Source organism: Sabethes cyaneus, chromosome 3 (assembly GCF_943734655.1).
Source record: "Sabethes cyaneus chromosome 3, idSabCyanKW18_F2, whole genome shotgun sequence".
Classification (NCBI taxonomy): domain Eukaryota; kingdom Metazoa; phylum Arthropoda; class Insecta; order Diptera; family Culicidae; genus Sabethes; species Sabethes cyaneus.
Window position 1 is genome coordinate 68231774 of NC_071355.1, and position 27807 is coordinate 68259580.

General features: G+C 39.0%; 1 protein-coding gene across 1 annotated transcript; it reads right to left on the reverse strand.

Annotated features, from left to right (window-relative positions):
* On the reverse strand, positions 1-27807 carry LOC128739673 (synaptic vesicular amine transporter-like). Its single transcript, XM_053835170.1, has 8 exons — positions 27744-27807; positions 15940-16211; positions 3353-3502; positions 3087-3225; positions 2944-3002; positions 1022-1617; positions 760-956; positions 1-325 (listed from the first exon to the last, which is right to left on the reverse strand). The coding sequence occupies exons 2-8, from the start codon at positions 16184-16186 to the stop codon at positions 1-3; spliced, it is 1713 nt and encodes a 570-aa protein (XP_053691145.1). The 5' UTR covers positions 16187-16211; positions 27744-27807.

Below are 27807 nucleotides of genomic sequence, written 5' to 3' on the forward strand. Positions count from 1 at the left end.
TTAAAGCTTCGTCGTGTAGCAGCTGTCCTTATCGGCGCTGATAGGTGTCGCCGGACGAGTTGTTACCCCATTGGCAGAATTACTGTTTCGGTCCTCCAAATCGGCGGCTTGTTTGGCCGTCGTTTCCAGTACACCTACCGGCAGGGACAGCGCTGCCGGGTTACCATTGTCCAGCGTGAGGCCGCCGTTCTCGACACCACTTACCTTTTTCTCCTCTTTGGTGGGTGGCGCCCGGAGCAGTGTCAATAACGGTGCGTACAGGAAGCATAGAATTGCTATTCCCACCAACATCCACTCGAAACCGATGGAGTTTACCAAGGTGCCACTAGAAAGGACGGTGTGGTAATGGAAGAATTAGAGAAGAGGAAACCAAACAGAATCATGGGTTAGATTGAGTTTTGATGAAGTGATGTTGCTGATAATGGGTAGGGGATGAGTTGAATATTTGTTTTATTTTTATCTCGAAAATAGAGCTCTTTGAAATGTTTAGCACAGTTATGTTTATCGGTAGCAAAATAAAACTGAATGATAGCAAGTAACTTTTATCGCAATGATTTTTTAATCGACATTAAGCAACCAATTTCACCATTTTATTTACCAAAACAGAAATATCCAACACCTACACGCAATGGAAACAACATGTTAGACCATTGAGTGTCGTGTTGACAGAGGACGTTGTTGAGTGAATATAATGGTTACAGAAACGGTCGCTTTGTTGATTGATAATGATGTTTGGTTTGTTATGGGGAAACAACTCACCTTAAAGCAGGTCCTATCGCAAAGCCCAGACAGAAGGCAACATCACCAATAGCATACACGCTACCGTACACCGCACTATGCCGGATGTCAACAAGGTAGCCCAGCTCTGGCATCATGCATGAGTCTACCATTCCAATAGCGAATCCAAGTCCTGCATTTGGTAAAATTAAGTGATGAATGGAGGTTGCCATGGGTATCTGGAAGAACATGGGTTTTTATTGCCTTATACTATGTGCGTTATACTAGTGGAGAAATGTCTTACGCAAAGCAAACAAAGTCCAATAATGACCAGGCCCAGCAAGGCAGCGAGCCACCGTCCAATCCGATGTCCCAAAGGTCCAAATAGATTCGTTCCGATTAGATAACTGATCGAGGCAGGTAAAAAGGTTACGCCTTGCTCCCATCGACTTGCACCCATGTTATCCATCATCCAAATCGGCAGCGAAGGCTCCAACATAGCAATGCCCATGTTAGCGAAGGTAATAGCGCCAGCCGCAATGATGATGTACGGATCCATGACCAGTTGCTTCAGCGATGGTGGATCGGATTCTTCGATGACGACCGACGGTTGCAGCATCACCAGCTGAAGGAGTCCATCGCCCAGCGCAAGAGCCGACAGAATCAAAAAAGGAGCCGATTTCCCCACGAATTCGTACATAATCCCGCCGAACGGGGGTCCTATCAGAACTCCTAACGCTAGTCCCCCTAGTGCTATACCCATGGCGTTTCCACGCTCCTTGTCGTCGGTGTACCGATCAGCCAGCATTCCCATGCCGGACACGGACGAACACGACGAACCAATACCCTGCAATGCTCTAGCTAGAAAGAGAACGGAGTACGTTCTGCCAAATGCGAAAACTGAAAAGAGAGAAAAATGTGGTAGATTACATTAGACTTAGAGATTCAATAACGTTGAAAAACTGTTTAGCGTTCATTCTAAATTGTCAAAATCAGTCAGTCAGTAAATCATACGAAAATATTAAAGTTTCTTTTTCGAGAATGAAACGCTACGAGGTGGAAGTATTCCATAACACTTTTACGAATAATTTCTCGTACCCAGAAATGTCGTAAATTTTTAACCAATAAAAATAGACACATTTTCTTAGGCGCATAAAAACAGAAAAGCTCGTACAGAATAGATTTCTGTTCATTGAAATTTTTGAAAGTAGAAAAGAAATAGAGATTACGGCAGCATGAGAAAATATGTTAGAAAAACATCGCTGAAGGCAAAGTCCTTGGTACTTTTGCAATACATAGTAATTACTAATTGCATTTATGCATATTTGCTGCGATTTGGATTTAATTTTAAATTTAAAACAACTAAACATAGTCTCGAGCATTTTTCAATTTTATTTTCTAAACCGTCATGATGTTGCAATGTGTGTTTTTTTTTTAATTTTTTATTTCAGTTATTATGTTTGATAGTCAGCATGCAAATTGCTCTTCAATTTCCGGTAACAGATAGCCTGAATCAGCGATATGGAATTCGGAAATTAGGTCGAAATCCTAAATTTAACTCTAACCTATTCTTAGCTCCTAGGTAAGTTTAACAACGCAATGAATAAAAATAGTGTGAAATTTACCACAAACGAAATTTATGACAGCGTCAGTAAAATATAGTCGATTAAAATTTCATTCTATTTGACTTGAGGTACGTTCCGATGAATGAGCAAATCCAAATTCTCAGGTCCAAATATAGCAAAATTTAACCATTAATCACCTCATTATTTTGCGATGATTGAACAGCCAGCAGACATCTATTTTTAGCTGCTGCTGCTGCTGCTCTTGAAGAATATGATAATTAATTCGTGACCTGCGGTATCTTCGGGTTGGTATAACCGAAGAGATATCACTATTGTTTTCACAACTTTTCACCTCAAACAAGAACAATCCGTTCAGTGTTTGGGTACATAAATTAAATCTCACGATTATCACCGTGCCCTAGTAAAGCAAGCTGTACAAGAACATCAACGTAAATATTATGCGTAATTTTCGAGTAGCAGCTTTAATTCATTTATTCCAAACTTTGAAACAATTAAAAGTTGAAAATAACGTCTTGGATGTTTGCTTTCAGAGGTCTAGCCAAAGTTCAGAGCCTTATTTGTCACAACCGAGTGAGTGTCCATCCTTTCAGGTTGGTCACTAACATATTGGAAAAAAGTTACGGTTTGATTTTCTACTTACTTATAGTTGAAATAAACATAATCACGAATCCAGCAAACATGGGGATGCTGTAGCCTATCCTGAATGGAAATAAAAAAAAAGAAAGCAGTTAGCGACAAAAACTTTCCATCAGCACAAGAGGCTCACACAAGTCTCAAACTTACTTATGAGTTAGTGGACCGACAATCGGATTAGCCAACAACTGCACGAAGGCTTTTGATGCGAACATCAAACCGACCTCGACAGTTTCCTCGACCAGCTCCTTGTGTCTCTCCTCCCGTTCGGCATACCAGCTGGCATTATCTGTGAAGACATTGATATTGTTTGATTCGTTTAAGATTTGATTCCGGCCGGCGTAGAGATTGGAATGAATTTATTGCTTCTTAGGACTGTTTGAGTTTTCAGCGATACCAATTGCTCACTAACTTACCATAGCCAGGTGTGGTGATGTCGATACCATTGTACGGTGTAGTAGTTTCCTTCTCGCAAGGGTTCAGGGTCGTGGGAGGGGTCTTCGGAAAACTAGCTAATGGCGCATCTGGGTGCCTGATATCATACAAAAACTCCGGAATTATTGGCACTGAAAAAAAAACAAAAATGAAATATCAGTACAGCATTCAAACAAAATAAGATAAAGCGATTTTTTTCCGTCGTATAAAAATTTGTTTTTTTTTTGTTTCAAAATGACAGTTCACTTCTCACAGAATTATGTTAGGCATACGTCTGCGCAAGATGGGACTGTCACCAATCGATTCCTCGCCTTTTTTACATAGGAAAGGAAAAAATATCTTGTAAGATTCTTAAATAGTGACTTCAATTAATTGGGATTGAGAGCTCGTTTTTGCCCATTGTGCGTTGTCAGGAAAAGTTCATTTCTGGCATCATTTTTCATATGAATTTGGGTTGCAATAAGAGATTCTTGCCAATCTCTCATTGAGTTGCAATGAGAAAAGACGCTGAGGGAGATTGTCAAGGTGGTAGGGTGTCAATTGGCCACAGTTTATCGCATCAAATAGTCTCAGATTGGTTCTACGTAGCACATGCCGGAAAGAGAGGGTCCGTTCCTGCCAAATGTGATCCAAACGGTTCGTGCAAAGATTACTCGAAACCCGGTGCGTTCCATATGGAAACTTGCCAAGAGAGCCAAAATTTCTAAACTATCTATGTGAAGAATCAAAAAAGAAGACTTGTTTGCATCTCTCAGAGCTAGAGTAAAAGGAAGGCCACTTGATTACAAGGCGAGTAGAGGGACTACGAGTGACTCGTTCGAAGAGATTACTTTCTTTGTTGAAGAAGGCAAAAATGATAGTCGTGATCTCCGGCGAAAAGCTGTTCAGCAACCAACTATCCGGCTGGTGTCATGATGTTAGGCTTGGGGACTTCCAATGACTCAAAAATGCCACCTGGTGTTAAAAGCAATACCGAAGTGTATATCGGTATTTTGATGGAACAAATGCTTCCCTGGGTGAAGGCCAATTTCTCAGAGAATCAATACGTAGTCCTCAATGTTGTCAAATCGTACCCAACGATGACTGATGAAAAACATGAAGTTTTAGCGGAAAGATTTGTGGCAGTCCGGACCTTAACACGTTGGACGTATGAAATGAAATACAAGCTTGCAAAACATCTCGCCCTAGTGTGAGGACCCTGAAGTCTGCCACAACGTGCACATGCCAGTCGGTGCCGGAGGATTATGTTCGAAAGGCATGTTCTAGCTGCTGGCGTTGTCTTGAGAATTTTATTGATAAAAAGGTAGGAAACATCGAGTAAATTGGTTTGAAGAGACCTAATAAGGATAACTGAACTCGAAAACGTTAATATTATTACTTAAAATAGTTGAAAGGGTTGAAGTTGAAAATAGTTGAATAGTAGTTTGCAAGAAACATAAATTTTCGCATTTTTCTTACCGCATCCTGTACAATATGGCGTCACTAGAATCGAATCGCGAATCGATCCTATACGCTCCCAACGAAAACGCTTGGACCATCCATTCGTAAAATAACTGAACTGTTAAGTAATCCCTAATCAACGGTGTAGTATGTTCTGTTCAGTTGATCCTAAAACTCATTAGACAGTGCGACATTTTACTTGTTGCTTTTTTCTGCTGATTGAACTTTTAACTTTAAAATAACATTTGAATTAAATAGACATAATATAATAAACATTCTACCATACAGAATTAATAAGCCTCCACATTTTCATCCAAATCGGGAAAAGTTTATTTAAGAATTTATTATTTTTGTTAAAAGTTTTTCTTCCAGCGAATCACAAAACCTCATCAGCCAAAGCACCGGCTACCGAATGAAAACGCAACAAGTAGGTGCTTAGTTTGTGCCGCTTAAATTAAATTACGTTTAGTTTCGGATGCAAAATTGAAATTTCTCGTCAATCTTAACCGAGCCGGAGCTCTGCGGCCGCTGCTGGGTGGTAGACAAACCAACATCAACAAGGTCTCGAAACTTTTTCCAGAATAATAATTACATTACTGTGTACATCTTTAGCTGTACCACGGTGTGGATGTTGCTGAAGCGATTACACGGCACGTTGGCTTGACTAACAAGTGTAAATGAAACAAGTTGTTAATTTCTTGTTTATTGTGGAATAAACCACTTATCTTCGAAATTGGATTAAGCGGTGCAACACTGCTCATCAAGTTCTTGTTTTAATCTACTGCTGCTGCAGACAGAAATATGATTCTGAGCCCTTTTGCTCGGTACGAAAGACGGTTCGTAAACTAATGGAAATGAATTCAAGTGTTTTAAAAGTTTTCAGAGTAATCAGTCATTCATTTACTAGTTAGTTACTAGTTACTATTCCTCGAAGTGGCAAATCAGATTCGAGCACACCACATAACTTACAGGACTTACTCAAGTTAATTCATGTCATGATTGAACTTACCGTTTTTAACTCACTCTATATTTGCTTCCATTTATAAGCATCGTGTGAACAATTTCATTCACAATATTTCCTTTCAGTGATACCCCAGTTTCCAATGACACTCGTTACTATTACCGGATGTGTCAATAGGTTGTCAAGTTGCAAAATTTTCCTGTCCCGAAAAACCCTCCGATCCTGTACAGGGTAAAGTGATACATAATTGAATCACTGTGAAATTTATTAGATCGCAAATTGTTCGCTTTTATGTTGCCATCAACCTTATTTGTTCCATTTTGTCACCTTCTATCAATCCTGGCAGGCGACATATCGTTTCGCAGACGGAAGGAGAATGGTTTAAAATGTACGATTCTGTTGTCACGGTTCGGGACTTTCAATGTGTTCATAAAAACACCTATTATACTAAGGCATTTGCATAGTTCTTCCATGCTTGTCAATCAGCCGATTCACAGCAAAGCAAAGCTTAGAAATGTTTTCCGCTCGCAGTAACCGAAAGCGCATCTTACATGAATATACTCTATCGAGCCGAGGAGCAACAATTGGTAGGACTACCACCCTGCGTCTCTGCTGTATGGATATATTTTGATTGGCTCATTTTACTTGCAGGGGTGAGCGCAACGATGGGAAACTGATTCCGTCTACCCATTTTGCCCCCGGGGCTAGGTTGACTCGCACCGCACGACCTCTGAGGATTGATTTTCGCTTCCTTTCTTCCCCGAAGGCACGCTGGCTGCTGTGAGACCAGTTTGCTGGCAGCCAACGATATCACGGCAGTATCATTTGCATTCTGATGCGTATCGAATTTTCTCCTTTAACTTTGTACATATTTAGATTCTAAGCAATAGCTTATGTTTGAGGATGTCAGAAAATTTATGTTTTGGTTCGTTTTATCTACGGATCAGTTGAATACCGCAAGTTTTTAATTCATACTTTTTCTCGATTTATACTAAAGTCAACTGCTATGTTTTAGTATAAAGTATCTAGACTTCCTCATTACTTTTTGCCATCACAACCCTATGGTGTTATACCAAATGGAGCTTACACCGATAATTTATTTAGGCTAATATCTTAAATTAGTTAGCATCCAATCGTCTCCGCCTTCGTCATATTCCTAGTAAGTAAAAACGTGTTTTTCTCCTCACAGTGTCAAGCTGGGATAGACAATATCTACTGCTAACAGGTGGATTTGCTTGAATCGCAGCTGCCAACCATGCTATCACCGTGCCCTGTTTCGCTTAAACGAATATCAAATTGAGGATGCTATGAGATGGGTTTATCCTTCGTTAAAATACACAACTAGCATCCGTCCTACTTTAGAATACGATGTCTCTCACTCATCAGAACTTTGCTTCTCGCTTGAAGAAACAACGTGTATAATTTGAATCTTCTGTTTAAAAACTGGCAAGAACTAAGATTTTCATCGAGCCAGGTATCGGAACCAACGTAACGTTTCATCCCAATATTGATTAAAATTGTTTCCTAGGATTGAAAATTAAACACATATAGCTAAGTACCTAAGATTGGATGTTCTTTTTTCATGGCTGTATATTATGTTTGCTTTTAAGCTGGGTCTCTGAAGGTCGAGCCAAGCGAATGTTTAGTGGAAAAACGACAGGACAGGACAGACGCTGCGCTAACTGCGGACTAGTAGAGATTCCAATAATATGTAAGGGCAAAGTGTACCACCGTTACTACGGCAGCAAATCTGTTTAATTGGGTTTTTTCTTTCTTTCTTTCTTTCTCGTTGTGAAATCGTTTGTTAATTGTAGTATCGTCTACGAGTCAAGATGAAAACTGATATTAGAGCTAAGCAATATCCAAAAGCGTTTATTCATTTATGTACGCCTCTAGATATCATATTTTTGAGATTACATTATCGAGTAGTATTGGGAGTGCTGTCCCAAATCATTTTCCGCCGTCTATCACCAATTGCGAATAGATTTGTGGGATCTTATCAAGCCGGCTTCGTCGAAGGTCGGTCTACTACGGATCAAATATTTACACAGCGGCAAATCCTCCAAAAGGGCCGTGAATACAGAGTTCCCACGCATCATTTATTCGTTGACTTCAAAGTCGCATATGATACCATCGACCGGAAAGAGCTATGGAAAATCATGGACGAGAACAGCTTCCCCAGGAAGCTCATCAAACTGATTAAATCTACGATGGATGGTACACAGTGCTGTATTCGGATTGCGAGTGGATTGTCAAGTTCATTCGAATCACACAGAGGGCTTCGTCAAGGTGATGGTCTTTCATGCCTGCTGTTCAACATAGCGCTACAAGGTGTTATGAACCGAGCGGATATTAACACGTGGGGCACGATATTCAACAAATCTAGTCAATTCGTCTGCTTTGCCGATGACATGGATATTATATCGGCAGAACATCTGTGGCGGTGGCTGAACAGTACACCAGACTAAAGCGTGAAGCAGAAAATATTGGGTTAAAGGTAAATACGTCTAAAACAAAGTACATGCTGGTCAGCGGAACCGAGGCCGAACGACACCGCTTGGGCAGTAGTATATTGATCGACGGCGATGAGTTTGAGGTAGTCGATGAATTTGTCTACCTTGGCTCACTAGTAACGGCGGACAATGATACCAGCCGTGAGATTCGGAGGCGTATTATCAGCGGAAGTCGTGCTTACTATGGGCTCCACAAGCAATTGCGGTCGAGCAGACTAAGTCCCCGTACAAAGTGCACCCTGTACAAGACGCTTATTAGACCGGTTGTTCTCTACGGGCATGAAACATGGACAATGCTCGAGGAGGACCTGCGAGTGCTCGGAGTTTTCGAACGACGACTTCGGCGGCGTACAGGAAAACGGAGTATGGAGGCGGAGGATGAACCATGAACTCGCACAGCTCTATGGCGAACCCAGTATCCAGAAGGTGGCTAAAGCTGGACGGATACGATGGGCAGGGCATGTTGCAAGAATGCCGGACAACTACCCTGCAAAGATGGTGTTCGCCTCAAATCCGGTAGGAACAAGACGACCAGGAGCGCAGCGAGCAAGATGGTTAGACCAGGTGGAGGAATTGGAGAGCGGTAGCCATGGAGAAACTTTGTTCAACAGGCTTTGTCTTAGGACGGCAAGCCACCTAAGTAAGTAAGTAAGTAAGTTATCGAGTAGCAGTTATATTGTAGTGGCTGCGTTAAGAAATTGACAATATGTCAGCTATGAGTTCCGTCCGATTATATTTGGTTAGATTTTCTTCTTCTATTGTAGGACAACACGTGTCGATTACCGTCTAGATCACGACCCTTTTTAACAACGATAGTTATAAATTAGTGCAGAATGTGGCCATTAGAATCGACCAGTATTCTTTATTCGACCTTAGCTTCATTGTCCATAGTAGATAGTTGAGCCCGAATCTTACGATCCGGAAAATATAAATGTCTGTCAAGAAAACTGCGGATTCGTTCTATTTGCCAGTGTTTGCGAAGATGTTTAATTTTTGTATTAGTTCTTTGGGGTTTATATTAAATTTATTTGCATCATGGCATGCATAGATCTTACGATTACAATAATATAGCCCTAAGATGTTGTACATAAATGAGTCATAGCCTAAAACTGATTGGTGTCCCTTTGAATCGCTTTTTGTTTTTAAACATTTACGATAAAATTATTCGACAAAGCATTAAGTTTAAGTCAAATTTTATTAAGAATTATATTGCAGGAGAACATATATTCCTATCATACTATTAAGTGGACAACTCGTATGGACAGATTAAAGATAATTTGCCTTCCTTAAAGCGCACAATTCTCCAAAGGCATATGCAGTCAATGGAATGTATCCTTCGAACCAAAAACCGCCCAGTTTGAATGTTTGTCACAAACAGCCTGCTACCCAAGGTTTAAGTATTTGTGGTTAAAGAACATTCCGTGGAAGTTGATCAAAATTTCCGTGCAAAAGACATTTTTACCCAACCTCGACTCCCTAGCCAGCCAGCCGTTCTGAGCGGAATCATTCAACTGCCAACAAAGAATGCAGAAGGAACATAATTTTCCGATTAGGAAACATTAGCAGACGGGAAAGAAATCTGACAATGTGTCGTCGTACGCCGGAGGAAATGGAGCCAGAAGCTCATCGAGCTGGAAAACTGGAAGCTGGAAGAGGTTTGGCTTATTTGAGCGGGCACATTTCGTCAATTGTGTCCCATTATGATGGCACGGGAAGCTTCATAATCGGGCATGAACATATGGGGCGAATTCAAACGTTGCCGCAGTGAAAGTATTGCAATTCGTTCGGGATGAAAACGAAGCGAATAACGCACCATTGAAATTTGGGATAATACATACCTCACGAAGCCACGAAAACCAACATGAATTGCATTTTGAAAGTTTTTTTTTGGAATTGAATGCATTTTTAAGGTCGTGTGTTAAATAAAATTTACTTGCGGACGTGAACATACTTTGCAATGACATGGATATGGTTTTACAATCTCAAAACTGGTGGATTTCGTAGCGTTTACATTAAATCCCCTTCGAGATATGCTATTGAACTGTAATACCCACTTTTTGGGTGATACAGCGGATTTTGCTTTCGCCAAATTTGCTTTTCGTTTTATTGTTGATCGTGTATTGCTTTGTTCCACATTAAATTTGAAAATTTGAATAACGAAATACATTTGCTAATTGTACGTCACACCTAATTTATCAAAATTAAATTGTTTTTCGGTTAAATTTTGCGAAACATTGCTTAGTGTGAAGGTTTAAATTTCATATAATATCAACGAAGTGGAATGGAACAATCATCGGGAAGGCAACCACCAGTAATACGCCAGTAATACATTTTGTACACTACCAGAAGAGAGCAAATATAAGTAGGTACATATTCGCATTACGCGCTGCATAAGCAAAAGTCAGAAGTCCTCCTTCACCCAACCTGGATTTCTATCGGCAATTTTCATTGTGCTTAAACGCTTACAATGAAAGTGAAAAAAAATACATTGTCGAGCCGTAATAATCTGTAATCATGATCGAGAAGTGTTTACACAAGGCTTGCTGAATATTTTGGGGCGGTTTCGAATTAACATGATTTTCAGTCAACGGGGATTGCTGTTTGATTTTCCACTCTGTTTAAACTGCTTTATTCCGGGATAAAGGTTTCCTTTACCCAGGAACACAGTATTGCCTCGCAGAGCAATGGCCTGTTTTTACCCTGAAAATCTAGTAGAACATGTTCCATATCGAGTGCACTATTTATTTTTGAAATTTTCATGGAATTACTGAAAGTTGACACTAAAAGTGTAAAAGGACTTCCAGTACAGTGACTTTTTCGATGCTTAGGTTCGACCTACGACGGTAAAAAAACAAGAAAATGTACATTCAACTATTACATCCCGTCACGCTCAGATTAGTCGCTGCCAGCAGCAGTGCAAATTTTCCTCTCTCCGGTGCGGTACTTAGAAGCCATCAGGGTAATTTTCAAGCGCTATTACTTTGCACTTTTCCGGAACAAAGCCGACAAAATGTCGACAAGGCAATGCGAAGGGAGAAAAAAAACGCTAGCTCTGTTACTTTCCAGCACCGAAGGTAGACCGGAAGACATTATTCGCATTATGTTCTACCGACTTTTTCAAGAATCACGTCTCGAACCCAATCATGGATGATGCAAAGTTCGACACCCGACATCTCGTTTAGTTGAAAATATCGCTATACAAGTTGTTGGTATGTGAGCATAGTATATTTTGAACGGTGAAATCTTTTTCACTATAATGTATGGTTTTTATTTTTATTATTTTGTGTGCTAAACCGATTTTTTGGTAATCGGACGAATATACAGGGTGTTAGGTAGCTTTTACAGAGTTATTGTTTACCTTAAATTAGCTCTGGTACAAAAAATTATGCTAGCTAGCTCAATTAGGTTACTGTCATTCGAAAGCTGAGAAAATTTTGTACTGAAAATTGGTCTTAAACCTCCTACTTCATGAGATTTAGTAACTTTTTAGATTCAAAAAGCTATGAAATAAGTGTTTCTCAAGGTGTTTTTATCGAATTTCTCCTAAAAATGTGTGATAAAATTGTTACGTTACAATCTCGCCTTGAGAAACACTTTTTTCAAAGTTTTTTTGCTTCTAAAAAGTTACTAAATTAAAATTAAATTAAAAGCAATTTTTAGTACAAAATTTTCTCATCTTTCGAATGAAAGTAACAGAATTGAGCTAGCCACCACAGTTTTTGTACCAGAGCTAATTTAAGCCAAACAGAACCTAAAACAAAAATTGTTCAATAACTATGTAACGATTAAGATTTTTCTTAATTTTTCCATATACGTAGACGATTTTTTTCGTCAAATATGATCCTCGATCACCCCGTGAAATATCTGCCCTAAGCTAACTAACACCCTGAATATGAAGGTACATGGAAAAATGACATCTTTGAATAATTTTGTAATTTCATAATGCTTAAAACTTCTTTCCAAAGTACCTAGTAACGAATACTTGCTTTTGAATAAAAATGATGCGTTCGCATAAAAAGTTTTAAGGGAAGCGAACCATAAAGATAGAGACTTTAATTCAACAAATTGTGTAATCGTGCGGCTGCTTGAAAGACAGCACACATTTTTGCAGACAATCTTTAACGAAAGTAACGAAAATTTTCGAATTGACGGTCCTGGTTGCAATGAAAATGTCGCTTTTCAAACCACAGGTCGTTGTCGTCGTCAGTAGCATAGAACCGGAACGTGGCACGTGCTGTTTCAAGCAGACATCTCCATTCAACTCAATCTTGGGCTCCTCGTCGCCAATTTTCCAATCGTCTCAGAAGTCGCAAATAACTTTCGACCTGGTCGAGCCATCTTGGACGTTGAGCCCCTCTGTTTCTGGTGCCGGCTGGGTTGTTAAAGAGAACTCAAAAAATATTAATAAAGAGACCTGTTTTCGTCACACTATCGTCCGGCATTCTTACGACATGTCCGGCCCACCGTAGCTTTCACCAGATACACGATAGAAATCTCTCCAAGCAGTGCTTATAATTCGCAATTCATCGCGTCACAGCTTTAAGTCCATAATAAACTACCGGTCTGATAAGGGCTTTGTACATTGTCAGCTTCGTACAGCGGCGTATGCTTTTGATCGTAGGCGTTTTGCGAAGTAGGCCCAATTTCCCGCTTGAATGCGCCGATGGCCCTCCTTACTAATGTTGTTGTCCGCAGTTACAAGCATTTCCTACTACCAAGCCTTACAAGCTACAAGCTACTACTACCAAGCCTCCTAGACACCGCTTTCAGTCTGGCGTTGATTACCTCCGTCGTCACAAAGTTCCTGGCTATGATATCAAAGTTATTTGCAAATAGTAAAAGTTGGCTACTCTTGGTGAAAATCGTGCCTCGTTTCGATGCCCGCTCGTCGGACCACCCCCTCAAGAGCGATATTGAACAGTATGCAGGATAAGCCGTAACCTTGTTTCAACTCTCGCTGCGTCTCAAAGGAACTCGTGAGTATCCCCGAGATGCACACGAAACACATCACTCGATCCAATGCAGCTCTGATCAGTCGCGTCTGTTTATCCGGAAAACCGTGTTCGTGTATTATGTGCCATAGTTGATCTCGCTCGACTGTATCGTATGCTGCTTTGAAATCAATTAAGATGTGATTCGTGGGCACGTTGTACATCCGACATTTCTGCAAGAACAGCAACATCAGGTGAAAATTTGGTCCACAGTGATGCGAGCTCCGATGAGGTCCATCTGATTTCGTAAAGAAAAGTTTTGCTATCAGTGACAGCCGGCCCAACAGGATCTGGGAGGGTACCTTGTAGGCGGCGTTTGCCAGCGTTACGCCGTGATAGTTGCAGCAGTCAAGCCGATCACCTGTTTTGTAGATGGGACAAACCACTTCTTCAAACCACAGGTACAGACAGTCAGACCAGATACAGATTTCTTAGCGAACTTTGACAGTTTCATATGCTTGAAAATGCCTACTACTCATCATCTCTCGCCGGTTATCGTATAGAGCCTGATTCAAATTGACCGTCAGCATCCTCCAATAGCAACGTAACGGAGCGGGACGTCAGTGATGCACAGTGGTCTGGTTTCGAAAAAGTGCGGATATTAGCAATTAGGTAAAAAATGCGTAATTTTTCAAGAGTCTTCGGTGAAGCTTAATAATAAAGTATAGCGCATCTTTCTGCACTATTAGGGTGACCGTGAACTCACGTATTAGGATGATACGAACTTTTGTTTTTTTTTTAATTTTTCTCCGAAAAGCTACAGAACATACTAAAATAAGCAACTTTGCTGAAAATAGTAACTATCTATCTCTTACCGGTTGCGAAATATAATAATGTATTAAAAAAAAGCACTTAAAAATCTATTATGCTCAATACCTTTACATATGAGTTTTTTATTGCTCTCTAGTGTTCTACAAAGTTTTTCAGTATGCTAAAATACACACGCACGGATAAAAAACAATTCGCTCACTGTATAGTGATACTGCAAAAATAACAAGAGGCGGTATGCAAAAAAGAAATGAACGGTACCACAATAGATCGAAATACTGGTCGCAGTTCTAAAGTTCATAAAGAAAAACAGCATAGCAGAGCGAACTTTTTTTATGAAATTTTAAGTAAATTTTATGAACAATCCAGAAAAAAGGCAAATATAAAAAGGTGTTCGTATCATTCTTGTTTATCAAGAATCTATTTTTTCATCTTTTTGCCACACAGAAATACATCATTTCAATATCCGTAAGTATAGTTCTGAATACCGGGGAAATCTAAATTAAGTTGAACTCTGTGATTTCTGTAAACAAAAACATTGGCTACTGGCTCTTCAATCTGCGCTCTCCTAGTCTACAAATTGTAGAAGCGTGTCCCCTGCTTAAACTCACCTTGGGTTGTGCCTTATGAAAAAGGTCATTCTATAAGCCTGCCTCAAAGCGCACATAATATGTAATTATATCCAATTTTCGAGCGTTTTAGCATTCACCAATTTACGAGGAAAATTATTCCATTTAGTTTAAGTCACAATCACAAAAAATTGACGATGCTTTCATAAACGCACGCATTTCGATAACTAAATTCAATCTTCTTTTTAAGCGACATGGAAGATCCGTTTCTCCAAACAAGTGGTCAAAAGCATTTAAAACAAAATTAGTAAAAACCAACTGTTGCGTACTTTTCCGAACCACAATGTACAATAGCTAGACTTGTTGAACGCAGCACCACACTCACATGGTTCTTCTCTAGACAGTCAGACGGAGTGGGGTTGATAGAAAGTCATTCAGCAGTAAGATCACGACTGTGCTATATATTGCACATATCCTCGGTCATGCAGAACTTTTCACTCCACGTGGCACTATATAATAAAACCTTACTGTCACAGAGCCGATTCCGCCGTATATTTATATGTGTGGGGGAATAAGTGTGAAAATGGAAATTTAAATGCATCCCAACTAAGAAGTGAACTCTATTATGTACAGCTTCATCTTTGGTACGTCGCAACGCCATGAAGGACGAAGCGGATTATGATCCCGTTCCCCGTCTTGTTGAACGTCATCTAATGGTGGGTGAGAGTATAGCTGTGCAGAAATCCATTATTGCTGCAGCATGTGGGGGTACTAGAAGAGAACCGAACGGCGACAATATGTAGGGAAATGGAAAAGCATGTTCTGAATGTAAATGAGAGATGAAAGCAACAATAGAAGGAAATTTGTCGTCCCAGTGCTTTCAGTTGCTGGTGCAACTTGTTGCGCCTGTTTCCGGTGGAAGCAGCAGTGGCACAGGAAATGGGCTGTAGGAAACTGCACAATATACACAGTGAAAAAGAAATTATAATTACATCAAATATCATTTAAACTACATTTTAGCTACACTGTACCTAATGTACAATTTAAATCTATCTTGAGACGCAAATGTCGTGAATCTAACTATATTTGAAATAATTGAAATTGAGTCTGTGCGGGAGTTGGAGGCAATCTCCATAGTAATCTTACTACGACACTGTGCCTGGCAATAAATTGTTCTTTGATGGGTAATGATGGTAAAAGCAATTACTTTATCGGATGATTAGCAGCACAGCTCTTCCGGTCTCAAATACTAAATCTTCTTTCGACCAGAATTTCCCGCTCATTCTGCGACACCCAAAGGCAATATAGTTTATATAGTTTACTCACCAACGACGGTCAGCAGCATATTGTCGAGCAGAAGTGCAATGGCAACGATGACGAGTACCAGGCGTCTCGAACCGCGCCATCGCAGGATGCTGGCCTTTAGCGCTTGCCATGAACCGGGCGCGGGCGGCAACGGCGGTGGCGGTTTCGGGGGTAGAGTCGAAGACGACGTAGTACTGTTATAGCTATTGTTAACCGCAGCAGCAGCAGTGGGTCCCTGGCCGTTTCCCCCCGGATCGGTAGTTTGCATTGCAACTCACTGAGAGCCCTGTTGACTGTGCAGGCAGGCAGGAGTGGGACGTGTACGACAGTGGCAGCAATTTTTCCAAACCAGAACCAACAGGAGAGAAGCATGTAAAAAAAAGATTGAAATCAAAAGAGGATTATTTTCATTCGTCCTGAGAGGGTATAGGATATTATCTTTGATGGAACGTCTCTGGGCACTAAAAACCCGGGCCCCAACAGCTACACCGAGAGCTAATAAATAAAGCAAAACAGAGGAATTGTAGTCTAGAAGGCAACAAATCCGACCGAGACAGTGGCAATACGGCCACTCACTGAAATATGTGTCTTCATATTTCATGATTTCCCAAGGTAAAATATTAGCCACGATTTTCCCCTCGGGACGGATTTATTTTATTACGACAGATGACAGCTACCTAGCCAGTGAAAGTATTTGATGGATGGGTTGCAATAGTGATGAAGTAATACCCGTTTGATTCATAGCGGGGAAATGGTTCATTTGTTTCCTAATTACTCTCTACAATAAACATTAAAAACATCCAACAACGAGAGTTGGTCTTGCTGGTGATTGCTAGATGTAATTTCTTCTTGATGTGATGATTACTGTTTTCCGGGTAGAGTTGTTCTGGGCTTTCCTTGGTTTAAATTAAATTAAAATAATCAAAGCAACTAATCATATCACTATTGGACTCATGGATATAGTTTACAGACTTATGAGCTGAGTGGATTAAATATTTAAAACCAGCAGCAATTTTCCCAGATACTCTGATAAAATTTTCCGGATATCGGCCATCGCTTAGTTCAAAAATTAATGGACCGTGGACATTAGCCAAACCCCTCCCTCCAAGCAGTCCATGTGGAATGTGGATGGCCCCTTACTTGGCCACAGAATAAAACAACTGGACAATTGCAAAAATGAGAAGAAATCAAAACAATAACTATGCAACAATTGTGCGTGAGATGTGCAAAAATAAGAGGATTTTTTAGATCTGCAACAATTGGGTGCAGAGTTAAGGCATCAGTAGTTCAGGAATAATATGGGGCCCTATTCTCACAGTCACCCCACCTAAATTTTTCAGGTGCGAACATAATTATTTGCGGTTCCGAGAGTCACCTGGGTGACTGCACAAATCCAATGGGGGCTGTTAGATGAGATGGGGTCTGTTCCTTCCAGTTGGCCTCGAGGTAAGACGCTGGTCTAATAAGCCAGTCGTCGTATGTTAGAATCTCGGCTGGGATAGGCTGTTAGAGTGAATAGGATCGTAACACTGACCCCGCATTGTCCTGTATTATAACAGCTGGTTGCAAAGTCTGTCGTATAAAAACAGAAGGTCAAATTTCGATAACGGAATTAGCACCCAGGTTTTGCTTTGCTTTGTTAGATGAGGTGAGGGTGACTGTCAGAATAAGGCTTGAGAGAGAAATGAGGTGAGTTAGGTAACTGTGAGAATAGGGCCCATGAATATAATCACAAAAACAGGTTAAAATCAAGATTGATTTTATTATTTGTCACTCGATTTTTAAAGCATATGCGGCTTTTGATACGTCTAAATAGAAATGGTTGTTTCTTGTGTGTGCATAACATTTTGTCAAAATAGTACGTGTGTGCACCACCTGGTGTGCGTACACATAATTCAAATTGACGATTAGAAGATTTGAGGCCCTATTTTCACGGTCACCTCACCTAAATATTTTGGATGAGAGCACAATTTGCGATTCTGAGAGTCACGTAGGTGACTCCATTCACCTAGGTGACTGTACAAGTCAAATGAGACCTGTTAGGTGAGGTGAGGGTGACTGTGAGTATAGGGCGCGTGAAAGGAGTGAGGTGATCTTATTGTTTTGTCCGTATACACCGACAATGATAACACAGTTTTCAACACCGTTTTTTATCAATTTTACCATGCGCACCCATAGCCCTCCCATATGGGGCACCAGCGAAGAATTGATGTACTAGTTCGTTTAGAAATATAATTGTACAATACTCGTTGATTATTCGAACCAGTAGGTATCTGAAGCCAGCTATTCGCTCCAATGTAGTTAGTTCCGCTGTCGGTGCAGAATGTTGCTGAGTGAAACACAAATCTTATGGCAAGTATACACTACAGGGTAGATAAGCTCTGCACGAGTTGCAAATATACTAATCTAATTGATAAGTATGTAAACTGTGCAATTGCATCTTCCGGCTATGACTTTCTTTCTCGAAGACTTGACCGAAATAGTCTGAACCAGTATGTATCAATTTTGCTTAGCATCGAAGGTATTCGATGCAACACACACGGTTTACCGAGCTAATTCTGTTCCGCTTGCGGATGCCTATTATTGTATACGAGAGTTACGTACTAATCTGCATGCACATGCACCTGTGGCTGTCGCTAAATGAAAACTTCCGCCTCCTTCAACTCTTTCAACTCTTTGTTTACTAAGAGATCCTTCATTTTTAGTGTCTGGAATCTTCTGGTCGCTTCCACCACCTACCCGGTTGCTCGATGAAGATGAAGTGTCGATTATCTAGGAAATCTTTCCACTTCTATCATTGGGTGCTTCATGATTCCATAATAGACTCCATCTTCTCATTTGTGTTTGTCTGCCAGCCTTCGTCAGAATCCTTCAGAAAGCTCCACACCATATACTACGAGGTCGTTGGATTGATCGTCCATCCATTGCGTTGCCTGGTCTGAAATATTGCATTTAAAATGGACGGTATTCTACGGTAGGACTTCTGCAGATGATAATGTCTGGTCTCGGATCGAAGCTAAAGACGTTCCTCTGCTTTCTCCGATGCGCCTCAGCACTTTCATACGAAGTTCCGGAATTACGGACCAGCCAAAGGATGTATGTGCTTAACTTTCTCAATCAATTTCATCGCTTTGTTGACCACATCTGTATTACCAAGATAGTCCGTCATATTTATTTATTATCACTCTTGCAACCGAGGAAAATGCTATTAGACTGTGAAAATATTCCTAAACGTTGATTGGAATACATAGCGGTACTTAAACGGATTCATTTACAAAGCAAACTGTAAAAAACACAAGATCTTCTTAAATATTACGCTTCGTTCAACAATAGAACGAATGGATAAAATTCCGTTTTCTTATCGTTCTCTCCCGGGTTAAAAGAGAATCTACTACAACACGATTTGAAGCGTAATTCCAAAACAATGTCGACATTGTAAAATTTCCATAGTAATGGACATAATTATTTAAAAGTGTCGCGTGTTTCACCTGCAAATTATATTATCATCAAACATGTGTGTTTTCTAGTCGATAACGCGGGATAAACTGGTGATAATGAACTTGGCCAATACACGAGGTACAATAGCGAGATGACCACACTCAATTGATATAGCCGCATACAAATATGGATGCACATGTAAGCTGCACTGCCATACAATTTCAAGTATGATAAACCCTACGAATTTGGTACGTAGGGTACGGGAGGGTATTTTCAGCTTATTAAGCGGTAGCTTGAACAATATATTCAGGAATTAGGTTGAAACTATATTTGTTCGAGACAATATTTTTATACCAGTTGATAGAATAATATTTACTGAATATCTGCGTGCATTTTGGTCGTAATGAAACGCTACTGAATTTGAGTTATAGTCGCGAGAAATGATAAAATCGCTGCGGCTAAATTGGGCCCATTTTCTATAGTGGTGTCTGTGTTGTTTAAATCCGGCAGGCCGTAAAAGCCTGCACAGGGATCAGATGCTTTTCAAAAACAGATCAGAAGAGAGACCGATGGCTAACGTGTCGGTATTGTCTACATTCTGGCTCATTGAAGATAACTAATTTTGCAGTGACAACAGCTTGCTGCTGGCGCTAGTGTATCATTGAATCGTTCATATACACTAGCATACCAGCAGCAGGTGGTTGTCACTCAAATACTAACTATGTCAACACGATAGAAGAGTTTCAGGCGCAACTGTCTCACATATTGGTAGTAGTGTAAATAGAGCACCATATGCTGAAATCAAAAGCAAAATGCTGCAAATTGCTAGTGAATGAAAATGGATTTACATTTTCATATCAGAGGGGAATTTTTGTGTTCTTCCGTGATAAAAAGAAGTAGAATTGTTCTGTGATACCATATTCACAGCTGTTTAGTTTCTAGAATAAGTAAACGTGATCATAATGGTGTGTTTTCCAAACCATCATCAAGAGCGGATACGCGTAAGCGATTGCTTCTGTTTTTTCAGTCTAATTACGTGCTAGTGGAAAAACAGTGGTTTTGATGTTTATTGAATAAAATTTAGCAAATTACTTACATTTTTATGAAAATAGTTATAACACATTAAAGCCTATGAGAATTGTTATATAGCGACAACGTTTTTACTTGGGAAAGCGCAGCCAAAAAGGTAATGTATGCCGAGTTTAGTAGCGTGCTGGAAATACCCTCCCGTACCCTACATGCGCCACAATGTATTTAGCGAGCGTCTGTCCGCGCTTGATGAGTTCATGTGCTTGCATAGACAATTGAGCGCAAAACCTCAAGATCATGGTTATTCTGAGAGTGCTCTGCTCGCTTGTGCATGTGTGATAGGGCACACTAGAAAGCAGAGAACTGCGGAACGTCGAATATCTTACTGAACACATGAAGCCATACCAGAAGAAATTTCGATCGTGTTGCGATTGCGATAATACAGTCGGCATAGTACACTAAATGATGCCGAATGGGATAATTACTGCATTGTGGGCAAGCTGCTAATTAAAAGTCATGTACTTACCTTCTGCTCATGAAAGATAGATGCGCTTCTGATGAACAGAAAATAGCAGAATGCAGTGGGTTATAGTAAGCTAGTTCATGATTAGAGGGAAAATTTTTGCGCGTTTTTTAAATCTCACGTTTTTAATTTACGTTTTTTTAACACATTAATTTCATTGATTCACAACTAGTATAACTATGCTTGTGTCACTTGAAACGAAATGCTACAGTGTATCATTTCAAATTAAAATCACTATGCATAGGTACTTGAACACTGATGGTCAATCTCGCCCAACGTGAGAGCAATTCACCCACGTACATAAATGCTTGCATTTATTTTCGCCAAACGACACTGCATCACACGGTTGCGTTGCAGCTTCTCCTAACGCCGTGATAAAATAGTGACGAGAGTTTTAAGAACTTCCTTATTCCTGTCAATTAAAGTATTCACAGCTAGACTTATGTATTTTGATCTCGACGTAGCAAGATCAACAGCGTAGCGTCAGCGTTTGTTGCACTGAACTACATACAGAACAATCAATTGCATTTTCCTACCGATAACATTGTATGCAATTGTTGACATAGGAAAGGACAAGCACTTTAAAAGAATTAAAAGATTATAATTTATACTCTCTACTTTCTAGAAGAGAATCTCACTTGTTGCTCTCCAATGATGCTTTGGAATGTTACTCAAATGGCACTTAAATTTATGTTCATGAGCACTCGATGAAACTTGCGGATGCGCCTTCCGAGCAAGGTTTGACAACAAAATTATATCAAAATTATTACACATTCTGCTGTTAATATCAAGTAGAAAACATGTTTTGTTACCGAAACCAAATGGCATTTATGATGTATCAGACTTTGCTTTCATTTTGTTTTCATTTCTATTGAAAGAAAATGTGTTGACACATTCTATTTATGACGTAAACAAACCTACAATATTTAAATTAATCTATTTTTACATAAATTTTTCTGTAAAGAAGAAGAACAGGGCTTTCAAATGGAGTAAAAAAATTTTGGCGCCCATCTTGGATTTGGTCGCCATATTGGATTTTATCAAAAAATGGCCGTTTTCACCATGAGCCCCCCAATCGATTTTCATTTTAAGACCATTGGAAAGCTGAACCTTGCTACATATAACTGATTGTTTTATTCAGTTAATGTCATTGTATACCAAATGAATGTTTGAATGTATGAATGTTTCTTATAGCATTTTTTCTCAGCTTTCCAATGGTGGTCTCAAAATGAAAATCGGTTGGGGGCTCATGGTGAAAACTGCCATTTTTTGATAAAATCCAATATGGCGACCAAATCCAAGATGGCCGCCAAATTTTTTTTACTCCATTTGAAAGCCCTGTTCTTCTTCTTTACAGAACCGGGCCATTTGTCAGTTGTTTCTTGGCAAATTTATGAAATATCACATGATAGATCTCAAGGTTTGCCAACTTTTTTTGAAACTGTTAGGCCCTTTGGCGAACGAGGGGGCCACTATTTCGAGATATCAAAAGTGTAATTCTTATTTTTCAACCATTTTTAACCAATTTAGCGCAAAAGTTTCAATATTTGAAAACCTCGTGTCAGTAGTGGCCCCGTTTCAGCGAGAATTACTCATTAGTAACTAAGTGAACCTTCACTCTAATTCTGCGCACCGCATATTTTAATTAAAAATTGGAACATACTCAAATTAAGAACTTCATGCAAGAAGCAATTTGCAAGAATTTTGAAAATATGGCTTTATTGTAGGGTTAGCAGAAATGAGCGCGCTTACGGTACCTGGATCCAAATTTTAACATCTTTCTTTTCTTATTATTTTAACGTCCAAACTCAAACAGTTGTTTGAAATTTTATGGTTTTTATCACCGTCATATTTCCCGTTGACTCCCGTAGAGTTCTCTGCGGTTCTCTTAAGTAAATGTTGGACTAATATTCCTTTCCCATTCTCAACAACTGCAAGGACGTGGCTAGCACGGTGACCATGCTTTGGAGGCATTCGAATTTTGTTTAAGAGCATGAAATTAAACCCCAAATTTCATGTTGCTGGTAACAAACACAAATTACTTGTCTTACTAGTCTTCCTAGTGTTTCGCAGATTTTTTAACATAAGATGCTTTCCCGATATGCCAAAGTATTTTAACATTGCGTAGAGATTCACTGCTTCAAGAAAAAGTTATTTTGCTCTTAGTTTTACATTAAAAATGGAGGATTGCTTGCTTTAAAACGCATTACGCTCAAGTCTTTTTTACACGGGGGATACGTGCCGTGTAAAAAAAACCGTGTTAATTCAAAAATCTACGTAAAAAACCGCGTTAATTCAAAATCACCAAAAAAGCCGCTCAAATTTAAAAATCGCTGAAAAAACCGCGTTAATTGGAAAATAGTTTAAAAAAAACCGCGTTAATTCAAAAATCGTCATAAAAAACCGTGTTAATTCAAAAATCGTCATAGAAAAACCACGTTAATTCAAACATCGTAAAAATAAACCGTGTAAAAAAAGACTTGAGTGTATCTCGGGATCTGCAAAGAATACTTCAGGGCGATGAGTGATTCTTATGTAAAAAATCTGTGAAACACGATAAAGTTGAAATTTTTGAGATCAAATTGTCTTCATTGAGAGAAAAATGTAAATTTAATTTTCAAATTGAGTTTAAAAATATTTGGCAGCACTGGTGCTCAAAAATATCTTTTTCGAATTCCTTGGGTCCTTTCTTTGAAAATGTGAAAATAGCGTCTTTCTAAATCTAATATTTCCAGAGATATAAGCAAAAGAAAATAAGAGGTTTTGACAAAAACGGGTATTTTCCTTAAAAATGGAGGTACTCCATCCATAGAGGATAATCGAGGGAATGACCAATCGCCACCAAATTTTAGATTTTTACTTTCTGGCCGAAAACGAACAATTTGACAAAATTTGGTTCAAATCCGTGAAGGTCGATTACACGATTACACGATTGAACTTTTTCTCGGTCACTTGATGTGGAATGACCCAAATCGAAAGTAAAGCGACTCAAATGTTTAAAAACAAATCTCATCGGAGCAGAGTGGCAGAAACAAATCATTAAACTCAATCTACAAGTTGCCACACATGCACTGGACCTTCATCCCTTGAAAGAATTGACGTGTGATTGTCAACAAGCAACTTTAACATCCTAGGTTGAACGATAGCACAACTTAAATAACCAGAAAACAAACAGAACTCAGAAATTTTGTAGATGACAAACAATTCTACAAATGTTTCATACCTATAGGATTTTCACCATTCCTGAATCTATGAAGCGATGCAGTCAAATGAATACTAGTGTGCGCAACAAAGTGAGGCAAGCCTGCATAAATGTTGATTAATTACAGCATATATTTGTGGATAACCTTGTCTTTAACCTTTTCAACCAACCTCAGAGGGTTCTCGTATGAGCATTGATACACCCATTGGATTGCGACTTCAAATCGAAACAGCAGAGGCGAACCAGCCGCAGACTGTAAGCCACTACAGTCTAAAGGTTCTAAATTTTAAATCGAAACAAATTAGGTGACCTATTTTTGTTTATCGTTGACGTCGTATATGGCAATGCAAAACAATTAAGGGATTCAGTTCCGGAACGACAATTGTTATGCTATAGAAAAAATTATCGTTTTCAAACATTGCACTATGAGCAAAAACGAGAGGAAAAACGGACCCAATTAAGATATGGCGTGCAGGCTTATAAAATGTAGGTGATCTTATATAAAATTTTCCGGAGAATCGCGTGGTGCCCACCCCTTTCCTGTTTGTCATCGGGAAGTGCCCCATTTTGCTCATTTTCCCCTATTTTTAATATTTTTCACCCTTATTGGACCGTTCCAAGCAAGGCTTTGAGAAAACAAAACTTAAAAACTTAATAACTTTGTGTAAAAAAGTCCGCAGAATCGAATGGGGCTTGTCTCATTTAGTTTAAAGCACATTATTTTTTTGGTTGAGCTCCCGTTATCAAACCGACCATACCAAACGAGAATTCAACCAAAAAAATAAATGTGCTCTAAAATAAATGAGATAAACCCTATTCGATTCTGCGGACTTTTTTACACAAAATTAGTAGATTTTTGCGGTTTGATTTGTCGAAACCTTGCTTAGAATAATCCAATAAGGGTGAAAAATATTAAAAACAGGGGAAAATATGCAAAATGGGGCACATCCGGATGACAAACAGGAAAGGGGTGGGCACCACGCGATTCTCCGGAAAATTTTACTTAAGATCACCTACATTTTATAAACCTACAGGCCGTATCTTAATTGTGTCCGTTTTTTTCTCTCGTTTTTGCCCATAGTGCATTGTGTTATCCGGAATGTTCGTAGTTGAGCTGTGATTATTCCGTATCGCATCACGGAAATAAAAAAAGAAGTCTGATCAAACAATGGATACGATGCAAAAATAATCAAACATTTACTTCCCAAATTTTCATGTTTTTTTTTATATATTTCATGGATTTTTACAAATTAACAAATACATAAACCATTTTAATCTCAGTAATCCTAATCTTTACCCCTAATTTTAATAATTGTTAAAATATAAGCAAAAAATTCCTGAAATGCTTTGTGAACAAATCTTTCTTGTTAAACCTAATTATTCGTATGTTTTGTTTAAATTCATCTATACTTCCTTTTCCACGTTTGAGTATGTTATAGGCTAAGGTTTCAATAACTAACCAAAGTGCTGCTTTGAGTTTGCAATATTTTCCAATGCTGAATGAAAGTATTTCGTCTGGATCTAGTACCGATATCTTAAACTTGTTTTTCAATACATCGCTAAGCCAAGACCACAGCATAGCAGATGAAGGACATTTTTTAATTATGTGACTGATAGTCTCTTTTATACCGCAGGTTTCACAAAGATCAGATTCTACACCTCGTATGTGATTATCAAATAATTTTTTCCTGTTTATTACTATATCCTTCAAAACACAGAAAAAGGCATTTTTGCCATTGGAGGTTAGAAAGTTTCTATTCAAATTTTCTAATAGTACATCCCATAATAGATCCGGTATGTCCTGTTGCGTTTTACATGAAATTTTCAGTTGGTCAATGAAATAGTCATAAAACTTTTTACTACTGTTTAACAATTGATTTGATTCAAGTTCTTCGGCAGTATTAATCCATAGTCTCATATTCCTGGTAATTAACACCATTTTTTGGTTTCTGTTTTATACCGCAAAAGTAGTGATTAAAAATATTCTTGTTAAACAACCATATTTAAAAATATCGATAAAAATATCGTTAAAAGTCATTTACTGAAAACAGGACATTGCCAGGTAACTTCCAGCGCAGGTTGACAGTGTTGATAAGGACGTAATGTAGCGGCAAGTAAAAATACAATGGCAGGTAAAGGACCAATATGTCAATGAATTTCCCCATCCTTTGCTTCGGAATTTCCAAAACATAATATCCCAGACAAAAGAATCCTCCCATGATAGGTTGCTAGTCTAGACTGATCGATATGAAAGGGGTTTGTTTATGAAAAACGGAATTTCCGGGGGGTTCCAGAAGGATTAGCGTGCCTGAATTAGCTAACTGTCTAATTAATACTGAGACGTGACCTAATTATATAATTCCTTGCTGAGATGTAATGTAAAATCTAAACTTTCTGAAAAACTATAAAATTAGGTATTCGGAAAGAATATACACAAAAGAACGTTCAACTATCCTTTTCCTGAGCTTAATCGAAAACGACAAATACCCAACCCATGCGAAGCTGCAGAGAAGATTAAAATTGCAGCTGTTGAGGAGTGATGTATCTAACACTGAAACTCATCAAATTTGAAAGCTCGTTAAATTTAGCTGTATAGACTGTCGTCAACCAATAGGGAGGATGTTTATGGATGCCATAAACTTGTATTCTTGCCTCAGCTTCGTTAAATAAAATTTATTGTAGAATACACAACGTGGTATTCTTCGAAGTATTAACAATCATTCTTAAACAAGAGATTGATTTCGAGTACATACCGAAATCGGGAACTGATAGTAACTGCAGGTAATCACGGTAAAGGGTTAATATTGTGGTGTACCTTTCCACTGAGTTTAATTGCTCATGGAAAATCCCTCAAAACAGTCGCAAAAAAACTTTACGCGTGCACTGGCTTACCTGCACAACCGGCGTCCGTCACTACTAATAACTACAAAGGAAAAGAGTACACACAGCCTACAAATCTGGTCATTCCTGTTCGCTCGGACATGATATGGGGAGTTTCCTGTCCACGCCGAGCACGTGCTTCCGTTGTCGTAGCAGAACACAAATTAGAACCGAGCAAGGCAACCGGTTCGCACTGTATACGTTTCGGTGATTTCCTCGTTTTGTAATGATTCCGGTATTTTGATCGGCTTTCGGTATCAATTTTGGCTTTTAACCATGTTCTTTGAGAGATGATTATGACGTCTTCTTTAACCGGTTTCGAAATAAAGAATAATTTTACCAGAAATTGAATACGAAGAACATAAATATTAAACCGACAGACTGACGCAAATGATAAAACGATTGTCGGTATATATAGAATATGTAAAATTATAGAAGATTAAAAAATTCTTGCACCATAACATTTTTGTTATAAACCATAGTTTGGGTTTTATCATTCCCGAGTAAAAATTGACAATCGGACATCCGGCAAATCAAAGCGTGTTTCTTGGTTGAATCCATCTGATATCCGACAAATAGTTCTTATTGTGTCTTAACCAATGTTTTTTAGAAAATAAAGTTGGCTCTTAGGAATATTCCAACACAGATATATGTTCTCAAATAAATAAAAGTCTTCATTCGATAAATTCCGCGTACAAAGCATGAATGATACCCGAATGGGTATCACAAATAAAAAGTACTGGTAATGCTGACCTTATGAAACTTAGAATTATCCAAATCTGCACTGCACTGCTTTCAATCACTTTATTTGAACTGA